The following is a 25,714-nucleotide window of genomic DNA, read 5'->3' as shown; positions in this document are numbered from 1 at the left end:
AACATTATTCTAAGTGAAAGAAGATAGTCACAAAAGACCACATATTGATTCCATTTTTATGAAATGTCCAGAATAGGCAACTCTATAGAAATAGAAAGGAGATCAGTGGTTGCTAAGGTCTAGAGAATGGGGAGATGGGGTGGGAGTAGGGGGGGACAATAACTAAAGGGTATGAGATTTCTTTTTAAGGTGATAAAAATGTTCTAAAATTGTGGTAAAGGATGCACATATCTGTGAATATACTAAAAGTGACCGAATTGGACATCTTAAATTATATGGTATATAAATTTTATCTTTATAAAGCTGTTAAAAAAAATTCTTCCAGTAACTCAACATGGTTCTTAACATATAAATCCAACATTTTGTCCTTGGCTGTAAGACTTTGCATTATATAGCTCCTACTTATTCCTCAAGCCTCACCTTAGACTGCTCTTTCCCTAACTCTCTACAATGTCTTCTTTCAGATTCTCCAAAGGATCAAGCACCTTCCTACCTTAGTGTCTGTCTTTCCGACAACCATATTTTCTGCCTGGAATGCTTACCCCTTCCCTTGGCTATATTTGTCCTACAGATCTCAATTTGAGCAGGATACTCTTAGGATAACCGTCTCTGATCCTGCAGGAAAAGGGGAGTCTTCCGTAAGCGGATCTTCTGTAAAACTGTCATAACAACTCACACTACCTCTTCATAGTATATATCACAATTATTTGTTTAATGTTTGTTTTTCTTCACTAGCATATCTGTTTCCCAAGGGCTAAGGCTGTTCTTGTTTATGGCTGTATCACCTGGGTTTTTTTTATAGTACTTTGCAATGACAAATGCTCAATAAATATTTTGACAAGAATGAATGTTAGTGACTGAGTCCAACAGCTCTTTATCTAATAACTTCCTATTTACTTATCTTGTATCATTACCCTATTTAACTTCTCTAATTAAATATTATTTGTTATCTAATAAATATCCAGTATCTTGTTTATTATGTTGCACCATCCTGAAAATGCACTTGATATACCACATTCACATAATTCACTGAAATTTTGATTTATTCTTATATTTATATTCTTTTATTCTTCTATTTGCTGCTCCTTGAGGAATTATATCCTAGTGATAATATGCAGTACATAGTAGCTAATCAATAAATATTTGTGGCCTAAATAAAACTCCTGAAACAAAATTAAAATCTGTAGCAGGTGCTATCTTATTGTTCATAGGTTATAAAAATCCCAGAAGACAGTAACTGTCTCTCTTGGTTTCTCTAAATAATGATACATGCAACTAAGTATTTAATAATGTGATTTGATTAAAAACCTGACTTACCCATCCTTTCAGGGATCATGATCTTAATGATGAATTTAACTCATTTTACTTATCTCAGCCCAGAAGGATTTTTTAAAGGGAGTTTTTCTCAGCTAATGAAAATATTACTTTTGCATTTATTCCTAGATGAAACTAATAGTATCTAAATTATAACTGAGCTATTAAATTTATAAGCATTAAATATTCAAGATTGATTAAAATTTCCTTGACTGGAAACCAACTAAGAGACGATGCTCTGCAATCTGTTAGACCAGAAAATGGACTTTCTCCATCTTTTATATAAAGAAATGAAAAAAAGAAAGGAAGGAAAGAAAGGAAGGAAAAGAAAGGAAGAAGAGAAACACTATTTTTCAATTCACTTAACATCTCCCTTCCACTTCTTCTCAAATTGTGTTTTAGAACTGTCTTTATAATAAACAAACATCTAAACAGTTTAATTCAAGGGGTGCCTGGGTGGCTCAGTCGGTTAAATGTCTGACTTTAGCTCAGGTCATGATCTCACAGCTCGTGAGGTCAAGCCCCACGTCGGGCTCTTTAGTGTCAGCACAGAGCCTGCTTTGGATCCTCTGTCCCCTTCTCTCTCTGCCCCTCCCCAATTTCCACTCTCTTTCTTTCTCAAGAATTATAAATTTGGGGTGCCTGGGTGGTTCATTCGGTTAAGTGTCTGACTTCGGCTCAGATCATGATCTCACGGCTCGTGGGTTCGAGCTCCATGTCGTGCTCTGTGCTAACAGTTCAGAGTTTAGGGCCTGGAGCCTGCTCTGGATTCTGTGTCCTTCTCTGCACTCTGTCTCTATCTCTCAATAATAAATAAACGTTAAAAAAATTTTTTTTAAAAGAATTATAAATTAAAGTAAGTTTAACTTGTATCTTATAGATGGTAAGACTTCTTGATTTATTACGCATATAGACATTTCTAGTGCTTAAAAACTTAAGCATGGCTTGAGTTTTTAAAACAGCCAGATGGAGGGCACTCTATGTTTTACACTTTTTTAGGTGGAGAAAATGTCCTATTCTTGGTTACATCTTCCAAGGTCTCTTAAAACTGGCAACCAAAAAGTTACTCTTAGATTCTACCTGAAATCTCTCCTATGCCAATTCATGACTGCTCTCTCATAATTTTTCTCCAAAGAAACTGTAGAGTAACCAGTCACTATCCTTCTACCATGTCATCACATACTATGCACTTCCTTTTCTGGTATTCTTAAATTAATTAAAACTTTATATCCTAGCTTTATCTCTCTGAGCCTTTTATCATGCCACCGCTTTTCCTTGCTGCCAGAGAAATCTTCACGGACTCCTCAGAACAAAACAAAAGATCCTTCTCTGTGCTTCACGTTCTCCATCACAAAATGGGGAAATAATGCCTGACCATGATTTCTCTTACAAGAAAAATAGAAAAAAGATATGCCTCTATTCATAACAGAATAAGTATCTTTATTAAATGATCAGAAATAATTAAGATCTTTGCCAAAAATCTCCCGGAGGCAAAATACAAAACCCAAACTATAATATAAAGATCTACTTTCATAAATGTATTTGGGATTAGGGGAAAGACTTCACACCCACCACTGTGTCTCCTACCTCAAAGCAGAACCCCACAAATGAAATCAGTACATAACATACCTCCTCTTCTCCCTGGCTTCCACAGAGGAGTCTGTTCCAGGAGTGGAGAGCAGAGTGGCAGTTGTAACCCCATTGGCAGTGTTAGGTGGAGGGCGATTAGTGATCACACAGAGCGGGGTGCTGGAAGAGACATTGTCTGCTGTTTTCTCTGCTGTTGAGTCAGCCTGTGATTTGTAAGGAGTCCTGAAACAAAACAAAACAAAACAAAACAAAACAAAAAAACCCAAAAACACAAGCAGAAAGAGAATGGTCAGGCATGCTACATCACAAAGCACTAGCACACAAAGGGCTGGAGTTTAACTACAGATTCTTCTTGCTCAGATTTTGTTTGTTGGTTGACTATTTTTTTTAATTCTGAGCTCTTAAATCTTAGAACAACAATATGATGATACATTTAAGTCTGATATCCTCTGCACAAAGAGTTCTGTTTCATGAACATTTTTTTTTTTTTTTTTTTTTTTTTGCCTGAGATTAAAAATTTTTTTAAAAATTAGCTAGGGCACCAGGCAAGATAGTAACATATGCAAGACTGCTTTAAATGATTCCTGAGTACCATCTGGTCTCCACACACGCATACAGAAGCAGGGTCTCTCCACACACATGAAAACAACACTAAAGTCACTTACGCTATTAGTCTCCACCTGCCCCTTAATTCTTGGCAGTGAGAGTCTTTGTGGTAGTCCTCAGCCTAGATTAGATGACCATCTTCTTGGATTCCAGAGATATTTGATAAATACAACCTCAGTATGTTCAGTTCTCTTGCACCTAGCTCAGCAACTGCTTTCTTCCCATTTAACCAAATGCCTAATTGTCTGTATTCTTAAGTGCACACATGAGCAACAGGAATAAAAACTATTAAGATTCTATATGTAACCTTAACTACAGATTTTCCAACAGCAAGCTGTATAATTAAACTCATTTACATGAAAACAAGATCTTTGTTTCTTAACAAAGAGTTGAGAGCAACCATTGGCTCTCCACCCAAAAAGCTATCATTTGTGATGTCACAGCTTGTTGCTGGGGTAACAGAGATCCAAAATTGATATTCACAGAGATGGGAAAAGCAATGAAAATAATGAATGCTAAAAATCTGTTTTTTTCACCTACTCAGAATTACCAGAAATGCTTCTAAGTAGCTATAAGCTCATTTTCAAATAATCACATCATTAGAATAAGCTTGAAAGCAATAATCAGATTGTAAAAATCTAAATATGGTACCTATATATGCAAATATAAAAATAGAACAGTTTTGAAGTGGTATCTAAAAAACACAAGCCACTTCTCCAGGAGCAATTAATGACTCAGAAAAAAGGTGAAATTAAATTCCTCAGACTTATAAGATGTATAAGTCTATAGGACATGCTAATAAAATTAGCCAGAAACAAAGCTATAAAAAATTACACTTATCAAAACCTTACCTAAAATTCTTTCTAGGTTAATATCTTGTTTTGTTCTCTCTGCAATTTTTCCTGCTGTAGAAATGCCAAGTATTTTATTTTAATAAATTACAGGATAGGACTTGTACTATTATTTTGAAATGCGGAGTAATTTTATAAGTAGTTTGTTAGGAGCAGAACAGGAAAAGCTCCAGAGCAGGTGCCAGAGGCTCTGGAACCATGTGGGGCTACCTTTTAGCCAAGTTAACTTCTCTAGTCTCTTCATCTGTAAAATGGGGATAATGGTACCTTAATGTGTAGGGGTCTTGTGATAATTAAATAAAATAACGTATGTAGAACACTTAGTATACAGCCCTGAATAACATATAAGCTCCGTGGAAACAAAATAGTGAAAGAGACAGGAGCTCTGACATGGACAAATCTAGGTTCAACCCCTGCCTCAGTTTCTTACTAGATGTGTGACCTTGGGCAGGTGATTAAGTTTTGGGTCTCAGGTTCCATATCTATAAAGTGAGAATGGTATTTCATATACTGGAGGCCTCTTTATAAACAATACACGTGTGCCTGAGATAGCTAGTTGCCTAACCCATATTCATTTTCCTTTTTTCTCCTTACTAACAGAACCCATATATTATTATTGAGAGAAGCAACATATGTAGTTAACAATTCATATTTTCCAAAGTCTCCCTGGCTGCTAGAGGTAGCCAGTGAGATATAAGCATAATCTCAGTTTAAAGGCATTCCCTCTTTGTGCATTTCCCCCTTTCTTCCTTCTTCCTGTCTAGAAGGCAGTCATGACAGCTAGAGCTTCAGCATCTATTTTGCGCCATGAGACAACCCATGGAAATGGAAGCCATAATCTAAGGACTGTGAAGCAGAAAAAGAAAGATTCAGGATCCTTTAATGGCTCTGAAGTTGTGGTGGTACCTCTGCCCATTTCTGGACTTTCTTAAGTGAGAGAAAAAAAAATACACCTTTATCATATTTAAGCCTCAATTATTTGGATTTACTGTTACATGAGTGTAAACCGAATGCTTGTGTAATTTTTGTACAGTATTTAAGCCAATGCTTGGCACATGATAGGGTTCAACAAATGGTAGCTGTTACTGGTTTTTCCTAGTCCCAGCTCTTAATAATCCAGTAACCTCTCTGTGTCAGTTTCTTCATCTATGGGCATAATATTTAGTATGCTTGTGCAGATGAAATCTTAAGAGAACCTAATAAATTTCTACAAAATTGTACAGTATTATTATTAACAATCCATCATGAGCCTATCCCTCCTGGCTAAACAAATGATCACCACTTATTTCCGGGAAAGAATTCTAATAAACAGACAAAAATCAGTGAAGCACCACCATCAGCAGTGTCCTTGCGGCAACACTATCATCATTTATGTTTTTCATTTTCTTTGTATCAGTTCTAGAAGCGAGACCCCAAAAAGAGGTCCCTTTGCCCTGCCCCAAAGTGAAAAGGTCTCTGACCACATATAAAGGGTTGAAAGCCACAGTCAAAATCACAGCTAAAGTCCCACTGCACTTTCGTGACAAAGCCCCGCCCATGCTGCCTCCCTGCTTCCCCTTACACGGAGTAGACACCACTGCCCCGGAACAAAGTTTACACAAACACAAATCTCTTCCTTCCCCCTGTGTTTCCAGCAAAACGCTCTCACTGGCTGGGAATTTTTAGAAAGCTATAGGAAGCTTTTGGAACATGAGTTAGCTTTCCTTCTGATTTGGGTTGGTATACCATCCTCCAAAAACAAAGTAAATAGAAGAGATTCCTATGCACGATTATAGGAAAATTAATGTCAGTGAAGTATGAGGATATTTTTAGTCTGTGCTTTACCATAATAGGATGACCCTTACATTGTAACCACACGAAAGCAGTCATTTTAAGTTGATGCCTAAACACCCAGTACAAAGATATGTACCCTATGATTATTCAATGAGCAACTGTTGACTGGCTAATACAAGTCAAAACAAAAGCATCCCTGTTAAATTATAGACATTTTCACAGGAATTCACACTTGCTTCCACAGTGACAAAGTCTCTTTGGTTCAAATCTCATATGTGTATCCAGAGGCGTTAGTTTTGATGACTGTAACTCAAATGGCTCCAAGAAGCCTTACCTGCCATGGTGTACAGATGCAGTAGTGTTTGCACTGATTGGTGCAGGGCAAGAAGAGGCAGGTTGCCACTTGCTGCCCCGAGAGGTAGATGAACCAATGGTAATGGGTGAGGTAGCAGGAGATGAATTGCGATTGGCTGAAATGTAGGGACTTGTGGGGTCACTACTTCTACCAAATGAAGCACTGCAAAACAGTACACAGTCACTTTCTTCAGGACGTGCTGCTCACCCACCATTTCCCAGCACCACCTTCCCCCCAGATTGTGCATTAAAAGGAATGTAGACCAAAGAGAGGGTATGGCAACTGGGAAGTGGAGTGACCAACTCCAGCTAGAGCTGGGTCACTGGCAGCAAGCAGGCATCTGTCAATCATCCAAAAGAGTGAAGGAATGGGGAGGAGAGATAATATGCAATAAGAGAGAGCAGAAGAGTAGTATATTGGAATAGAATACAGGCTAAGAAAAAGAAATATTAGGAAATAGAATAATCGTATTAGAAAAAGTAATTCCCGACAAACCCCAAGGCAAAAAATCATGCAACCCCAAATGTCTACCTGATACAGAAGTAGCCCCGCAGAAGCTAAAGTAAGACCAAGAATTTGGAGAGGTTTCGGAGTAGAAATTTAAAATTAAAGAGTGGAAAGGAATAAAAAGCTCTGTGGGGGGAAAACGTATCTCTGAGAACCGTGGTTATTTAGCCTCAAACAAACACATCTTTGGGAGGATTCCAAGGCTGAAGTCTAGAAAGTAATATTGCATGGGCAATAGAAGGCAACTTTTTCTTGTTTCAAATGAAGATAAGTAGGAACCACCTCAACTGAAGTAAAAAAAAAATGATTTGGGTTAGAATTAAAAAAAAAAAAAACAAAAACTCCTTGACTACTACAGTAATGACACACTACAGGGGGTGAGCAAAATAAGCTATGAAGTCTTCTTTGGTAACGATGCATTTTACAGGGACATAGGAAAGGAATTTCTGCCTAAGGACAAGAGGTGAACTAGAAAATGGAAAGTATGCTGAGGTCCAGCACAGCCCAAGGCTGCCAAATATCTTCTTGTGCTTTCTTTTTAAATTAGTGATAGCATATGATTCTTCCCTTTTGAAAAGATCATAAAATGAGATTTTATACAATCAAAAAATGCTTATGGGGCACCTGGGTGGCTCACTGGGTTGAACGTCCAACTCTCGATTTTGGCTCAGGTCATGATCTCATCATGATCTCATGGTTTGTGGGACTGAGCCCTGCGTTGCGTTCCATGCTGACAGTGCAGAGCCTGCTTGGGATTCTCTCTCCCTCTCTCTGCCCCTCCCCCACTCACCCACACATGCATTCTCTTTCTCTCTCTCTCAAAATAAATAAATTTTAAAAAATGCTTAAAGGGTGATAGAGGTTTGGAAATCCAAAGCATGAAGCAAGTTGTAGATCTTTTTTCAAAAAGCACTCACATTATTAAGCATGCTTTCCACCCTAAACAGAGGCAGTCCCTTTCTCTTCTGTTTACCATAATTATGCCAAACTACATCTAACCAGATGCTACTCATTCAATCCATTTGTTAATGATTTGGATCATGAAAAAGAACAACTCTACCCTACCACAGTGTAACTACGTGTTAGGAAATTAAAAGGCAGCTTTTTCTCTTTCCTAGATCTAGAACATCGTTTTCTTCGAAAAGTTTTCTTGGTCTTGGATGTAACTATGAGGAGTAATAATGTATCTAGATGGATTAAGGCCGTAGCCTTGAAGACAAAGAGGTGACAGTTTCATTGAGCCAACAACACTGAGTTTGTATATAGAATAAAGCTTCAGTGAGGTCACTGAACTATACTTGTGTACCTTCAAAGTTGAGCCTTTTCTTACAGGATGTGTCTGCAGAACTTAAAGACCATTAAAAGGCAACAGTGGCTGTTTGTTTTATAGGTCACCAGTTCCCATGTTCTTATATTAACTAGTTGATAAGATTCTTTTGATCAAGTGGGAATAAGTTTTGAACCCAAATACATAGTTTATAACAAAAGGCCGTTTCTAGGGCAGCCAACCAATCATCTATAAAACCTAAAGATGAAGCCCATGGCATGAAGAGGCAGTTGGAGGGGCTGAGTAAATGAAAGTGAAGAAAGAATTCAAAGTAAGCAATGAGAATCAGATTCTTCCACATCAGTAGCAAAGTTCAAATTAATATACTAATTAAGTATATCTTATAGCTTAATGGCTCTGGCAAAGGTGCTTTGCTTGCTGGCTGGTACACGGCAAAGAAATAATTGCAGAAAAGACAATATAGATGAGAAAAGGGAAGGAAACCCAAGTACCTTCTCTGCACCAAACTTGCGAGTTTCTCATCTTGATGGATCTGAGGGCCATTAAAGTCATAAAAAAAAAAAAAGACTCAAGTCCCTAAATTAACAGGCTTCAATTAATGAAACTTCTTTAATGCAATACAGAACTGTCCCCATTACCCTCCCCCCTCACCACCCTACAGGGTCCCTCCCTTCCTCCCCACGAAAATGTAACTTGAGATGAGAACTACTCGAGTTTTAGAAAAAGGAAAGCTAGCTACTGGACAAAAGTGATTTAAATTCAGTCCTACTCAGAGATTACTAGAAGTCACTTTCCAGTTGAAGATTTTAATAGGACTGAGAGGAGAGAGCATAAATTCAGATCTGTCTGTGGTAAGAATTTGGAATTAGCTTACCTTAACTCAGTTAGGAAAATAAATTAATGTTAATTTAAAATTAGTCAAGGCGTTACTCCCAAGAAATCTAAAAGTAATCCATTTTTTGATTCATTTTTGTGGTGCTAATTGGATATAAAACGACATGCAATTATGACCCATATACCCATGGCCAGAGTGAAGAAAAATCATCTCCCACCCCTGGGAGCCTGGTACCTTTTCAAGTAGGTTGATACATAGGTGGATGGAACAGCTGTCTGCGGAGTTTCCTTTCCCTTCGCTTCATCTCTCCACAGCTGCCGAGTATAGGACCCACTCCTCACTAGATTGACAGCTGATTCTCTGTAGAGGCACAAAAGAAAAACAAAACAGAACACTGATTCCTACCACCAGTTTTGTCCCTGATACAGTGCAAGCTAGGAGAGAAGAGCCAGAGAGGGAAAATGTAATACGGCCGAGGAAATAGATACATTTTCAAGTAATACTCTGTTTTATATACCTGTTTTCTTTATGGATAGAGGAGGAGTCTAGTATTACTGTCTGCTTTCTTTTATCAACTTCAAAGCTAACTAATTTCAATAGGTACCAAATCCTTATGTCAAAGATCTCCCAACTCTTTTGTAATGAGAAGTCACTTTTGTCTCTCCTTTAAAGGGTTTTACAAAGCAATAGGTTGTTCATAAGTAAGCAGAGAAGAGGATGGTGGGGAAGATAAAGTCTGTCACAGAGAAAGAGGTAACTACCACAGAAGAGGAAACGGAAGAAATTGCTGGAAGCCTATTTAGTGTTACAAATAATAAGCCATCCAGGAAAGGACTACAGTAGGATTTCTAATCCATAATTGTTCCCTCAGGGCTGTGGCTACAAAAGCTGTGGGTCTCCATCTTTCACAAAGCTCTCCAGAATAGTTCTTCTCAAACTTTAATGTGCATGTGAATCACCCAGAGAATTTTGTTAAAATGCAGATTCTGATTCAGCAGGTCTGAGGTGGGACCTGAGATTCTGCATTACTAACGTGCTTCCAGGTGGCATCAGTGCTGCTGGTGGGGAGGACCCCACCTCGAAATGCAAGGTTCTAGGACAGGCTCTGCTCCGAGAGGCAGCGGTACTTCCAAATCCTCACATTCATTTTAACTGATGAGGAAGACTTGAAATCTTATCTACGTACAAATTAGAAGTTGATCACTAATTAAATAACAATATTTCTGGTGTTTACTATGGAACAGGTCATGTGCCAGGCGCTAGGGGGTCCTTGAGAAACTAGACAGACATAACCCTACCTTTCCAGAGCCTGCTGGTGTACCAGAATGAATTCACCCTCAGCAGGGTCAGGGAAGACTTCCTAAAGACAATAATACCTAAGCTGAAGTGAGAGCCTGAAGGGCGGAGAACTGGCAAGGCAAGTGAGTAAAGGCTGGGAGGTGTGCTAAGCAGAAGGGAAAAACAATTCATGATGTGCTAAGGGCACCTGTGGAAAGACAGCAGCAGAGTGATGGCCAAGACATCACCATGCCTAGCAAAGTTCAAGAGGACCATCTTTGGGCCTGTATCAGGATTACCTGTTCTCCTTTTCTTCGATGTCACTTGTGTTGCTGAGCCTCCGGGGTGCTAGTGAACTAAAATAGCTCTTGTTTTCTCTCTCCTGTAAAATCAAAACAAGTAAAGCACAGAGGAGGTACAATACAATACTGATTCAGTGTAACATTTTGGGTAAAAAGCACAGCTTAATATACATATATAATCTTATTTCTATATCCAATACCAATTCTGGTTTGAGTGGTATTACAAAAGGTTAGCTTTCAAGGGCTAATTCCTACTTTTCCTCCATTAAAAACCAATATGTAGGGAAATAATTCTCGTGGGAAAAGCCAGGATGATCAAATAAGGAAAACAGCAGCACAAATTACACACAGCAGCAGCCTTGCCAAGAGAGACAGAGCCTTTGAAAAGCCACAGACAGAAAGCTCCCCTCTCAAGTTCTTGATGAAATAAGTCTTATTTCTTCCCCAGTCTATCTTCTCGTGGAAACGCAGCTTCACATACAACAAATATGTTGCGGAATTAACCCAACCAATACGCCTCACCCCCTGGAGGAGTCTCCAGAAACACAATATCGAGCAAAGGGACTCGGATTACAAGAAGACCTGACCCCAGAGAAGAGCATCAAGTGAGCCCTAGAAAATCTGGAACCAAAAGGTACGAAATAAAAATGCACTGATGGTGGATGATTATGTAGATGAGCTGTTTGTGAAGTTAGCCTGATCATATATCTAGTAATGAAAAGAATGAGACATTTAAACATTTTTCTTTAAGTGCTAATTTGCCTGAGCTTCATTAGGATTGAAAGCCCAGCTAAAGAACTTTGCTTTTGAACACTGAAAGAATATATCACTGGTATTGGCTTAAGGGAGCCTTTTAGGCCATACCCAAGTTTTTATGTTTCTAATTTTTTTTACCCTAGGTAAGGAGGGTAAGGAAGAATGAACATAAGGTATGCCAAAAGGTAAAGCATTTTTTCCTTTTATTGGCTGGGTAATGGCAAAAAAATAGCCACTGGATTAAACTACCATCGTGCCATCTCCTTCTAAAGACTCTGTACTTCCAGAATCAAATTAGGGACCAGAAAACACTTTCATGTGTTCCTACGACTGAATTTTCACAGAAGGGAACTGCCCTGGAGTTCTCCCATACCCCGCCTAAACGGCACCTTATCTTTGTTGTCCAGCAGAGCAGAAATCCGAGGGCTTGATGATGACCGGTAGACAGAAGAGCCTCGGTCCCTTAGAGCTTCCCTGGAATTGGCCACCTCACTCAGCATGTTGTGGCTGCCAGTTTTTCTGAGTCCCAGTCTCCACGAAGAAGGAGATTCATCTTTGGGCTCTTCCGGCTTGTTAAAAAGGCTCGAGGAGAACTATGAGGGAAGAAGCAAAGAAAAGAGAAGAAAAGAAAAGAAGGGGGAAAAAGGTCTTGATGATTCTTTTCAGTCTATTTGCCTTTCCCCACACTTAACTAAGTTCAGTGAGGCAATATAAGGCAGTTCAAGGAGGACAAATACATGGCAGGCTTTCGGCCAGTGTCGCCTTCCTCACCTGGCAGACGCTAATAACCTCTCAAGGCTCCCTTTCTCCCCGAGCCAGAAATAGCCTTAGATTTGTAACACAGACAGAGTTGCTCTCTGAGAAATTAAACACTATTTGCTCTCTTAGCAATGAATGCTGACCTAGAACACCAGGAGATCCACATTCTAGTAAAAGCCTCTACTCTTGCTTGATTCACTGGGTAACTGAATACAGGACATTTTACTTTTCTAGGTCTCAACATGCTCATCTATAAAATGGTGTTAATGGGCTTAATTCCTTCTTATAATGTGTGGAGACTGGAAAACACAGAGGAGCCAACGTATAAATATGATTTAAGGTATTGTGATAAGACCGTGGGAAATTAAGTGAATACTAATAAAAATACTAAAAGCCCCTCCACTCAAATTCTAATTGTTTATTTCAAGAAAATAGTTTATTTGATCTTGGCCATGTGTTTCAGATTTCACTGAGCAGCCAAATTAAAAAAGAAAAAAAAATGGTAGAAGTCACAGAGTTGCCATCTTTTAGATTATTGCCAGGAGAACATCTTTCAAAAACATCATTACCATTTCCATCACCATCATTTCATTAAAAAAAGAAAAACATTTTAACATCAGAAAAGAAAGCTTTCTGGAAAGCTTACAGCGTCTTTAATTACCTCATTTTACCATAAACCACAGAAAACATCACAGACTTAGTGTTGGCCCAAAGACCAGTCGGGGAACAACTGGTCTTTAGAGCAGGAAAGTAGTCCTTTCCTGGGATCGGGGGACCCCTCCGCAAGATGGCTGTGGTCTTTCTCCAGGTATCAGGCCACCTTTACTGCCTGGAGTAGCGAAAATGCAATGGAACCATTAAATCACTCACCTCCAGCTCACACTCAGATTTTCTCTTTTTAATTAGTCACCTGAATGTACGTATTTATGTACTCCTTCCAACTTTAGAGGCTCAATCATGTCAACTCTTTACAAGTCACCCTGATTCTGGGAGGAAAAATGTTTTTCCCAGCATTATTTTAGCCAAGTGGAATAAATCTGTGTCTCTCTCTCCCTCTCCTTCTCCCTCTGTGTGTGTGTGTGTGTGTGTGTGTGTGTGTGTGTGTGTATATTTAAGTAGGCTCTATGCCCAATGTGGGGCTTGAACACATGACCTTGAAGTCATGAGTCACATGCTCCACCGACTGAGCCAGCCAGGTGCTCATGTATTTTTTTTTACTTAGTATTTTTATTTTATTTATTTTTTAAATGTTTATTTTTGAGAGAGAGAGACAGAGACAGAGACAGAGGGAGAGAGGGAGGGAAGGGCAAAGAGAGAAATGGACAGAGGATCCAAAGTGGGCTCTGCGCTGACAGAAACAAGCCCGATGCGGGGCTCAAACTCACAAACCATGAGGTCATGACCCGAGCCAAAGTTGGACGTTCGACCAACTGAGCCACCCAGGTGCCCCAATTTAGTAATTTTCTTTTTAGAAAAATAAGAAGTCTAGTCACACCTAGAAGCAGTGGGAGTATGCGAGGTACAGCTAAATGACCGGATGATGAGTGAGGGCTGTGTTCTATCTGAAACATCTCTACGGATTCACAACGATGCTCTTAGGAATAATAAGTAACCAGACCTTTGTTTCCTCATCTCCACAATGATATCACAATCCTGTCTTTTCAATTCATGAGGTACTAAGAAGATCAGTAAGTTAGTATCTATAAAACCAGAGTTTTTTCATCAGCTTTCTTCCCAAGAACTCAGATCAATTCTTAACCTCAAAACTAACTGTTTACTTTGTAAAGCAGAGTCATTATTCAACTCCGTCTCACTGATTAGAAGCATTTCAGAGACCTGGGCCGAGTAGAAGGAGGAGATGTCTCTGGTATTTCAACAAGTTCTTTCTACCTCTGCTCACCACTCATCATAAAGACTTTACTTGTTAAAGTAAAATTTTAAACAAGAAGTAAGAAAGGATAGAAGTCCTCAAGTCAATTAATACCGAATGCTAAGTATTTTCCTAGCCTAGTCTGAGATTTACATATATTTACCTTAGCCTTAGATATGAAGAAAATAGGCAATTGACAAAATGTCTTTGGTCCAGATTACTATATCCTATGTTATCTAAACACATTGTAGCCAAATTTGTTTGGTGACGGATTTGTGGTTTTTGTGAGCAATGTTATAAATGCAATTATATGTGCCCACCCTCCAATTCCATATCCTGAAGCCCTAATCCCCAACGTGACTATATTTGGAGACAAGGAGTCTGTCCGCAAACTAGGAAGAGAGTCCTTACTAGGAACTGAGTCTGCTAGCACCGTGATCTTGAACATCCTAGACTCCAGAATTGTGAGAAATAGATTTCTATTGTTTAAAGGCACCCGGTTGGTGGTATTTTGTTATAGCAAACTAAGCGGACTAAGACAGGCAAGAATCTATCTGAATTATCTTGTAAGAATGTATCTCTAAGGCCTTTCAAACTGTATGTTAGGATAGTAGGGGAAATATAATATTCAAATTAATTCCAAAATACTCACTCTCCTGGCTGAAGAGGCAGAGAAGGTATTCTGAGCTGGTGCTGGTATCTGTTCCGTAATAATACTCTTGCTTTCAGAGTTGGAATGGTTGTCAATGGTTTCTGGTTTTTTATCTATTATTTAAGACAAGAGAAGCAAGAAGTGCAAGTATGAAAATCTTATCTGTGTATATGTATGCACTTTTCTGCTAACAGAAAAGGTTTACCTATTATCCAAACAGATTATTAGGGCTATGTAATGCTTGGACTCAAACGAAAATGAAATCTCCAGCAACTATTGCCAAAAGGAAATAAACTCAATGATATTCCTTTCTTGGTAGGCTCTAATTCCTTGATATATAACTGAAAACTTTCTCCATATTGTGTATCATACATAAAACTCATCAGTATGTACATACTAAGAATCTACTCTGTTTTGGGAAGTTGGGCAGGAAAAACCAGATAAGATCTTGCTTTCTAGGTAATTACAATCAAGAAAAGGGATAAGATGCATAATAATAATAGCAACAACACAAGCTCATATATAAGTTAGGTGCTAAATTGGTTGAGTCAGATTAAACAGGGCTTTATGAGTTCAGAGTAAATCCTCTGAGGGAGGAAACAACAAGGAAAGATGCCATAGAGAAAGCTGGAAGACAAATACCAATTGGCAGGAGAAAGAAATGCTATGAGTAATGACTCTGAAATCAAAATACATCTGTTGGTCAGTAAATTTAAGTCTAAGCAAGACTAATTTAAGCAGGCCTAATTAAAGAAAAGAATATTCTTGGGATTACAATAGGAAATAAAGGGAGAAAGGATTACAGAAGATATTATAAGGTAAACCATAGAACTATAGGAGGTGAAGCCTCTTAATAAACAGGAATACTTCGTCTTATAGGGCCATCAAGTGGAAATCTTGTCTGTCTCATTCACTGTTATATATCAGATAACCAGTACAGAGCCTGCACCTAGTAGGTGTGCTGGGGCCTTCTGATCTATGTACTCTGGAAACAGAGTCCCAGAGTAACCCACCTATGAATTATGTGACAATTTTTAAATTTTCTTTTTAACTTTTATTTATTTTTGAGAGACAGAGACAGAATGGGGGAGGGGCAGAGAGAGAGGGAGACACAGAATCCGAAGCAGGCTCCAGGCTCTGAGCTGTCAGCACAAAGCCTGACGCGGGGCTCGAACCCATGAACTGGGAGATCATGACCTGAGCCAAAGTCAGATGCTTAACCAACCAAGCCACCCAGGAACCCCGAATTATGTGACAATTTTAAGTCACATCCCAGCTGTGTGACATTGGGCAAATTACTTAACATATCTGAACCTCTATTTTCCTCACTGGCTAATCAGGGATTTGATTCTTGCCAATAAGTTGCTATAAAGACTAGAGACAAGGAGTGGCTGGGTGGCTCAGTCTGTTGAGTGTCTGACTTCAGCTCACATCATGATCTCGCGGCTCGTGAGTTCGAGCCCCACATCGGGCTTTGTGCTGACAGCCTGGAGCCTGCTTCGGATTCTGTGTCTCCCTCTCTCTCTGCCCCTCCTCCCACTCATGCTCTGTCTCTCAAAAATAAATAAACATTAAAAAGAAAAGGCTAGAGACGATGTGTTTAAACTGCACAGCTCAATGTCTGGCCATAATGAGTCCCTAGTTATTAATGCTATCATTTTTTTTGTGGTCATTGTGAATATTCAAGGCATTCTTTAAGTATTACCTGAGAATCTCTATCCCCAGGATATATACCTTCCTAGCCAAATGCAACAGACCATTACAGTAAGAAACTCCCAGTGAATCTATAACCCTGTGTAGTGACCTCTCAAATTGACTCTGGGCTTGGCAATGTGACTTTCTATGGCCACTGGGACATTAGCAAATGTGACATAAGCAGAGGCTTGGAAAGTGCTTGTACACTGAGTCTTGCTCTTGCTACTTGTGGAATCCAACTGACGTATGAAGAAGCAGTGGCTAGTCTCCCTGATGATAAGAGAAACACTTGCTTCAAACATCCTAACCAAACACCAGAAAGGTGAGCAAGGCTATCCAGGACCAGCCATCCCCTAGCTGACTTACCAACTGACCACCAACACATAACTAAGTCCAGTATTACTACATGGAGGAGAGAAAAGCCATCCTAGTGAAGCCCTTCCCAAATTGCCAACTCCTAGAATTGGGTCCATAAAAATGGTTGTTTTAAGCACCACTAAATTTGGGGATGGCTTGTTATTCAGCAATAGATAACTAACATACCAAACGTTTAAGCCAAATAAATAAAAGAGGAAAATAGAAATCCAAATCAAACAGCTTACATTCACCTCAAAATGGAATTAGTATTCTTTACAAATACATTTGTATGTAAGACATATGAAAACTGTCATTTTATGAGGTTGTATCTATGGACCTTTAAAAACAGGATAAATGCAAAACCAAATCCAGGATAAATGCATTCAACAAATACCTGTTCAGTACATACATAATGTGTCAGGCATCATTTGGAAAGGTTTAGACATAATCCAGTTCCCCAAATTCTTCCAACATATATATATTTATTGAGCACCCCAGCATGTAGAAGGAAGGCCCTGTGCCAGGCTTTATGGAAGACAGAAAGATAAACAAGATACACAATACATTTCAGTGCTTCTGAAACTGGTCGGTAGGGGAAGAACAGAGGAGATGAGAAAGAAATAAATGGAAATAACACTCTTAGTGTAAGTAGTAAAAAAGAGATTCAAACGAATAGCTACCAGTCAGAGGAGGGAAGAAACACTTGTATCTGTGATGATAAGACTTCATAAAGGAAGTTGATTTGAGCTGGGCTTTGAGACATGAGTAAAACTTCAAATGGCAGAAATGAGCACAGTGGCTTGCTGCAACCATCTGGCTTCTGCCTACGTCAGGCTCCTGAAACTGCTCAGATTACCGGTGACTCCCTAATTGCTGTCTCTTTCTTGATCTCTCCCTTCCCACTCCTACCCTGGCTTTTCTGATGCAGAAATACATACTCTGGTTTTCCTCAACCTTTCTGACCATACCTTCTTTGCCTCCTTTACTTCCTAAACACACCATTCTTTTTTGTAACATCTTTTCTCTACAATCTCTCCCGTGGGAAATCTCATCTTTTCCACAGCTTTAGCTGTCACTTTTTAGGCAGATAATTTCTTTTCTTTTTTTTTTTTTTTTTTTATGAATATACCTTATTGTCAAATTGGCTTGCATACAACACCTGGTACTCATCCCAGCAAGTGCCCTCCTCAATGCCCATCACACATTTTCTCCTCTCCCCTAAACCCCATCTACCCTCAGTTTGTTTTCTGTATTTAAGAGTCTCTTGTGGTTTGCCTCCCTCCCTCTCTGTTTGTAACTATTTTCCCCCTTCCCTTCACCCATGGTCTTCTGTTCAGTTTCTCAAGATCCACATATGAGTGAAAACATATGATATCTGTCTTTCTCTGACTGACTTATTTCACTCAGCATAACACCTTCCAGTTCCATCCACATTGCTGCATGATTTCATTCTTTCTCATTTTAGGCAAATAATTTCTATATTTCATTCTGCCCCTGCTACTCTGAGGAGTCCCAGACCAAAGTTAGGATCTTAGACATGCCACTTGCCAGGTATGAGACCCAATCTGCCTAACCTCCTACAGGGTCAATTTCCCATGATAATACAGTGATGATGATATGTATCTCAAAATATGTGGTTGTAAGTGCATTGCAGAGTAAAAAAGCGCTACACAAATGTAAAGTGTCGTTATAATCCCCCAAACTAAGTACAATCTTTCTTTTTTTAATTGAAATGTTTATTTATTTTTGAGAGAGAAGGAGAAAGAACAGGAGCAGGAGGAGAAGGGGCAGAGAGAGAGAGGGAGACAGAGGATTCAAAGCGGGCTTTGCGCTGACAGCAGAGAGCCTGATGTGGGGCTCGAACTCACAAACCGTGAGATCATGACCTGAGCCGAAATCAGACCCTTAACCCACCGAGCCACCCAGGCGCCTAAATACAATCTTTCTTACTAGTGAATACCACTGACTACACTTATCTCTGTCATGTGGCATGTATTTGATTCATGTATCTGCCTTCCTATTCCCCTGTATCTCCTAGATGTGTTCAACAAAAGCATTTAATGAATGTGAATGCTTGTCCTGTGCCTGGCATCTCACAGAGACCTAGTTACGAGTAAATGATAAACTAGAGTTCCCAGCCGAGATGAGGAGTGCTACAACACAGATAAGTAAAAAGTGTTAGAGGGATACATACAGGGGAGCGATTATCATGGGGTGGGAGAACAGTGAAGTGGTCCGTTCCTTTTCAGCTTCTTGTATAGGAAAACTAAAGAAAGGCTTCTTCAGTGTGGTAAATCCCATGGTTTCTCACAGAAATCACTCAATAAGCACTTGACGGCCAGAAATGAATTCGAAGACACAAATAAATGTCCAGGGATAGGAAAGCTCAGGGCATGTTTGGGGAAACCAAACAATCCAGCGTGGCTAGTTGATGATGCTGCCTAGGCCCTGGAAAGCACTGGAAAGGTGGGCTGGAGACGGATTATGAAAGATCTTAAAGGTCAGGCGACGGGGTTTGGGATCACTCCACAGGCAAAGCCATGGGTGAGGAAGGTGATCGTAGACAGTTTCTGGACAGGGGTGTAGCATCACCTCTGCCAAAGGGTGCTGTGGGTGTTTGACTCCAACAAGCAATGTAGAGATGGGCTGCAGGGCACCAGAGACCTGAGGCATGGGTACATACCACAAAACAATGATAGTAGTTCAGGTAGCTCCCTCCCATTCTTCTAATAGTTTGGTAGCCAACAAAGTGATCTAGCACAGAGCAAGACCAGATAGTAATACCTGAAGCCTAAGACATGTAAGTACTCAAAAAACAGTAAAAACATAAAAAAGATGAGTACTTACAAATGTTGATGGGTACTACACCAGCATTTCCAGAGTAGGCTATGCCTACTTAATAACAGAAATTCAAGGCTCCATGAGTAAAAGGTCATCTCCCATGCTACCAACTTAGCTAGTGCTTATCTTCTCTGCACAGTCAATGGTCTCTAATTGCCTTCGGTGACATTCGATGAGCTAATACTAATACTACCAATACAAGCCAGTGAGCTCAGGACACAAGTACGGTAAAATCTTAGTTATCGTGAACTTCCAATGATCCATGAGAGCTATTGTGTTGCTTTTGAACCTCTATTGAGTAAAACCCAGTATTTATCTCCTCAGCGTTTGCCTGACTGTATATCAAAACCTATGGGTGATTTTATAGCATGCTGATCTGACCATGTTTAGCAGCTCCCTCTCACTGTTGGGGGTCCTGTCTTGCCATATGATAAACTCAAGAAGTACCACAGGAAGCATATATAGTAAGAGTCATAAAGGTAAATATGATTTTGTTCCTTCTTGAATCCCCAGCTCAGGAATTGAAGGAGCTTCACATAATCAGAAGGAAAAATAAGATCTTGGGATTCTGTTTAGGGAATCAGATGAACCTGAAAACTAAATGCAAATTTTCACCAGTTGGTTAAAGAGACTTGACCAAATGTGCCTCTGCAAGACCTCATCTCCTCAGTCTCTTAGCATAGTGAGGTTTGGAATCTGGTCTCTCAATCCCACCAACCCGAGGTCAGACAGATGGTTCCTTTACATACACAAGAATTTTTTGGGCACCTTATCATATGGCTACATAGAAACTCGTACACATATTTCTAACATAGCTCACAGCTTTTACAACCGAGCTTTTACTCAAAATTGGATATCTTATCTTTGAAAACTAAACTTAAAGCTCTTTTTGGAGCCCTCTGAGGTCTCCTAGCTGTGATAAGCAGTGATCTCCTTGCATTATGGAAACAGGATCTTCGCATTACCTGCCTCCTTCTCGGCTTCTGACTCAGAAGCTTCATCTTCACCTTCCTCCTCCTCTGAGCTGGAGCTGCTGGACTCTTTGCTTTCTTCCTCCATTTCTTGGGACTTGGGTATCTCTTCTTCATAGAGCATCTTCTCTTTGCTAAATTAAAGAAGATGATTTGAGTGCAATTCAGAATGGCAAACTATTCAAGTTCACTGATAATCAAGCATAAAGAGAACAAGTCTATAAACCTCTGTGTAGAAGGGGTAATAGAAATACATCAAATCCTTCTCAAGTCTAAATTTTTTTGGATCTTTGGGTTTTTGCAGACTAAGGTTTAGTATTTAACTTCAGAGTATGACTTAAGCAGATTTCACCTGTTCAACACACAGGAAAAAGGAAGGCTATGAATCTTGATGGTGACGAAGCAAGCAAATATGCTTTAAAAGCCATTTAATACATGTTTACTGAGTGCTTATTACATGCCAGAAATCATGCCAGGCCCTGGAATGGTGGTGAACAAAACACACATGGTCCCTGAGTTCACAGAACATATAGTTAGGGATGCAATGAGGACTAGGAACCCCTAAGCCAGGGGGGGAAATGTTGCACACAGTCTCGATTAATTTCTAAATGTAAAACACATTCATCCATCCTCAGTGTTTCCCCATATCTCAGTGCCACCTCCTTGCCCCTCAAAGATTCAAACACAGTTTCTTTACTATATAAATTCTCAAGCTAAGTATGTCACATACACATAGCACCCACACACAGCAGAGCTCATCACATTTCACAAGCTCCGAATGTCTTACTTCTTAAAGAGTCCACTCTGCAACTTGCTGTTCAGGTCTGACTCAATGAGCTTATTCCGTGTCTCTTTTTCACTTCGAAGCTTGAAATTGAGAAAACAGAGAGAAAAGGAGGGAAGTTAACTGCTGGTAAAAATTAGCAACAATGAGAACTCAAAATGGTACTGTCATTCTGAAGAAGACAGGACCAAAACCAAAAAGAAAGAACTGAGAAAAGAGAAACACATCAGTTGGGTCTCTTTAGAAGACAATGACAGAGAACAATCTTCATCCAAGGTAGGAGAAAAAGCATGGGGTTAGAGGTTCAATAAAACTGCCCATATGAAATATCCAAACCCAATCTTCAAAAAAAGCCTGGCTTCTAGGGGCACCTGGCTGGCTCAGTCGGAAGAGGATGTGACTCTTGATCTGGGGGTCATGACTTCGAGCCCCACGTTGGGTATAGAGATTAATAAAAAAAAATAAATAACCTTAAAACAAAAAAAAAGAAAGAAAGCCTGGCTTCTAGTAGACTAGGGAAAAAAAAAAAAAAAAAGGAAGGAACTCTGAAAGAATTCTTTATGACCACATACTGAATTAGGTCGGCAATAGTACTAACGGGGAAATAAGCCCTTAGAATAAATCATCTGGTCCTTAGATACATGCTCTGCACAAAAAGTGTTTATATCCCTGGACCCCAAAGTTAGGCATGGAGGAAAGATAAGCACCATTCCCAACATAGAAATGTTATTCAGTGGAAACATTATTTACGTTCAAAAACCAAACCATGCTGGGTAAAGGGTACACAGAAACTCTCTATATTATTTTGGCAACTTCTATGTCAGTCTAAAAATTATTTCAGAATAAAAAGTTTAAAAAAAAAACACAAAAACCAGGGGCACTGGGTGGCTCATTTGGTTGAGCATCCAACTCTTGGTTTTGGCTCAGGTCATGATCTCAGAGATCAAGCCCCAAGTCAGGGTCTGCACTGACAGCACAGAGCTTGTTTGGGATTCTTTCTCTCTCTCTCTCTGCCTCTCCCCTGCTCATGCTCTCTTACTCTCTCAAAATAAATAAATGGACTTAAAAAAAAAAACACCACCAGCAAACTATGCAAAGTATACATCTTAGGAAGGTTGCTGCTGCTAAACAACAGCACCAATACTGTGTCTGCAAAGTCCTAAGTTTTAGTTTCGATTCCAGTTGCTCACTAAAGAAAACAAAACGAACTGGAAGTTGTGTTTGTCTGAGCTGTACATATGCAATTTTCCAACTAAGCCTTGAGGTAACGAGGATTTTCACTCTACCGGTGCAGGTGTGGTGAACATGGGTGAGGTGAGACATGGCTGGTCTGTCCCATCAGTGAACTATATAGAATTCTTTCTTTCAGAGCTGCTCTACGTTTCTCTTATTGGTGCTAAACTTGAGTTCACATGCCCTGAGCCACAATCATGCGAAGGAAAGCTAGTGATTTTTTTCTGTCCCACTCTGTTCAAACATCAACCCTGATCATCAATAACTGATTTTTATTCTCCTTGCCCAAATCACTCATCCCACTTATGGGTAGAAAATGTAAATTATTTACAGTTTGTCTTTATATTGGGTGGGTTTTCTCATTCCACAGTCTATACGTGGGTACCGGTCTCCTATATAGCACTAAGCAACAGAATGGTACGTGCAGCCAAACAATAAAAGATTTAGAATGAGAAGGGAGAAGTGGATTGAATTCTGGATATCTGATGAATGCTGAATAAGTATGAGTCATTGGCCAAGTACTGTCCAATGCCAAAAGGCAGTTTTAGTTTTGTGGCCTTGTTTGCTTTTTCAGAAAGAAATATATTCCTTTCTGTAGTGAATTTACTTTAAATAAAGATGTCCTTCCAGTCAATAGGGGAGAAAAAAGTTAATGAGATGTCCTCTACCCTGGTACTCCCTATTTGGAAAAAACTGATTTGAACATACCACATTCACTTTCTAGAACTCAAGGGTAATTATTAGCTTATTGTTCTTGTCATCTTTTTAAAAATAGATTTTATTTTATTTTCTTAATGTTTGTTTATTTTTGAGAGAGAGGGGGGAAAAACAGGAGCAGGGGTGGAGGGTGCAGAAAGAAAGGGGGACAGAAGGTCCAAAGTGGGTTCTGTACTAACAGCACAGAGCCTGATGTGGGGCTCGAACTCATGAATCATGAGATCAGGACCTGAGCTGAAGTCAGATGCTTAACCAACTGAGCCACCCAGGTGCCCCTGTTCTTGTCATTTTTGACTTTCAGGTGCTTGAAGGCTATCTTATGATGAGTAAACTTTAACAACAATGGTTTTTGGAATATCTTCTAACAGACTATTGCTAGTCCCTGAAGGGAATAATGATCATCTCTGAAATGCAGATATGTCCACTTCAGCTCTCAGTAGACAACTAAAACAAGTGATTGAGATATCTGCAGTGGACTGCATTGTTATAAAAGCTTTAGAAATACATGTTTATTTATTTATTTTTCAGAGAGAGACAGAGGGAGCGAGTGAGCAAGCGCCAGTGGGAGAGGGGCTGGGAGAGGGGGAGAGAGAATCCCAAGCAGGCTCCACACTGTCAGCACAGAGCCCGACTTGGGGCTCGAACCCAAAAACCACGAGATCATGACGTGGGCTGAAATCAAGAGTTGGACACTTAACCACCCAGGCGCCCCCATTGTTACACTGTTACAAAAGCTTTAAAAGCATTAACTGAAGACTCACCACATTCTGCTTCTTCTGGAGCATCTCCAAGTGCTCCACAAGACCCTCATCAGCCACATCAAATGGTGTTTGGCCCTGGCAGAGAAAAGGGGTACCATGATCAACAGAAAAGAGAAATAGCGATCACGTGACTTTATGGGAAAACTATTTAATACTCACTTTATGCCTTTGTTCCAATTGATAGCTGCTTCCCTAAAATCTATTCTGCATTATAACAATGCCTTCAACTAGCACAGAGGAAGAAACAAAACAAGGAACAGCAAGTCCTTTAAATACAAGTTTTTATAGTTTGTAAAACAGTATTGAGGAAAGCATCACATCATCTCTAATGCTTTATTGACTTTTGGCAAATAATCAATTGAAGTTTCTCCTTGTACCTGTTCTAAAATGGTCTTAATTGCTCTGATAAATTCAATAAGGGGCTTTTACAAGCCTCAGAAGGAGGTTCAGGGCACATGTCATCTCCCTTGAAGTGAGAGAAGGGTATTTTTTTAGGAAATGTCAGCACAATTTAGGACGCTAACCCACAATCTGAGAGAAAGCTGGGTTCAGGAGAGATGTGAGGCAGGTAAGAACATTTACTAAATAAAAAGCCATGTCTCTGGATTCCTAGAAAACCAGTATTGTTGGGATAGGAGTTCCAAGGCTTCTAAAATTGCTTGACATGAGGCTCAACAGCACTATTTTCAGCCAGAGACAAGGATCTTTGTCATTATAATGTTTTTTCAGTGACTGGATGTGAGTAGAGCTCAGCTATTAAAAGTCTTTGAATTAAAAATGAAGCAAAATAACACCTTTCATACTTCACCACAAACAATAGCCTTAGGACTTCCAATGCTCATTTTTGCCAAGGACAAATATCTTTTTTTCCTGTTTATTTTAGGGCCTTCAACATAAATAGAATCAGAATGCTAGGTCAGTAGAGTTTTATTTAACATAGCAAACCTCTCTGTGTTGATAATGAGGCAGGGGGGAGGGAGGAGGATGTGGGGAGCAGAGCCATAGCTGCCTGTGACATATGTTTCCCTGGACAGTGAGCCTGGCCATTTAACTGAGACTTTAAGTTTTTGTTCTAGAGACCCAGCCACCAATCTCACTGCCCTTTTAGAAGGTCGGGCATACTAACCAGTTTGTTCCTGATATCCATATCACAGAGTGCTTCCGCCAGGATAGAGCAAGCCTCCTTCACACCCCAGTGCGCAGCAGCATGGAGGGGAGTCCAGCCATCATAATCCTGAACATTGAGTTCATAGCCAGCCTGGATTAAAAGTCTAAGAAGAAAACCCCAAACAAGATATTTATACCCTCTATATTATAGTTTTCTGCCACATAAACTATCACCTAATTGATATTTCAGATTTTGGCCCTGAACCACTGGGGTCTTGTGATTATTTCTGTCCTCTAAGGCAGAGCTCAGGTTTCATAGTTACTACACTGAAAACCAATCATAGAGAACAGTTACCAACCCTCTCTTAAAGGTCCTATGGCACTTCCTAGGCACACCCATGTTGCACCATGGATGCAAACGTTTAGAAAGGTGTATACCTTTGAGATTAACCAAAGCCTAATTATATTAGCCAAACCACATAATTCTGTTACAAGGTGTGTTTTCCACTTCT

At 39.6% G+C, this 25,714-nt stretch overlaps 1 protein-coding gene across 8 annotated transcripts in view; it reads right to left on the bottom strand.

The window, feature by feature from the left end:
• The window catches only part of PPP1R12B (protein phosphatase 1 regulatory subunit 12B), a 212,078-nt gene that overhangs the window by 117,132 nt on the left and 69,232 nt on the right, over positions 1 to 25,714 (bottom strand). For 5 of the 8 annotated variants that reach the window (XM_060644094.3, XM_060644089.3, XM_060644087.3 and 2 more), the window contains exons 5-14: positions 25,222 to 25,366; positions 24,096 to 24,170; positions 21,388 to 21,467; positions 20,595 to 20,734; positions 14,737 to 14,849; positions 11,845 to 12,048; positions 10,697 to 10,779; positions 9,354 to 9,479; positions 6,469 to 6,651; positions 2,944 to 3,126 (exon numbers count right to left, since the gene is read on the bottom strand). In XM_060644094.3, coding sequence (XP_060500077.3) covers positions 2,944 to 3,126; positions 6,469 to 6,651; positions 9,354 to 9,479; positions 10,697 to 10,779; positions 11,845 to 12,048; positions 14,737 to 14,849; positions 20,595 to 20,734; positions 21,388 to 21,467; positions 24,096 to 24,170; positions 25,222 to 25,366 — 1,332 coding nt within the window. Of the gene's footprint in view, positions 1 to 2,943; positions 3,127 to 6,468; positions 6,652 to 8,775; positions 8,817 to 9,353; positions 9,480 to 10,696; positions 10,780 to 11,844; positions 12,049 to 14,736; positions 14,850 to 20,594; positions 20,735 to 21,387; positions 21,468 to 24,095; positions 24,171 to 25,221; positions 25,367 to 25,714 lie in introns of those variants that run through there. The other 3 variants (XM_060644091.3, XM_060644092.3, XM_060644095.3) reach the window with 2 other exon arrangements.

This window comes from Panthera onca, chromosome F1 (genome assembly GCF_046562875.1).
Source record: "Panthera onca isolate mPanOnc1 chromosome F1, mPanOnc1 haplotype 2, whole genome shotgun sequence".
Lineage (NCBI taxonomy): Eukaryota > Metazoa > Chordata > Mammalia > Carnivora > Felidae > Panthera > Panthera onca.
The sequence above is the reverse complement of the archived record's forward strand: the minus strand, read 5'-3'. Positions and strand labels throughout refer to the sequence as shown.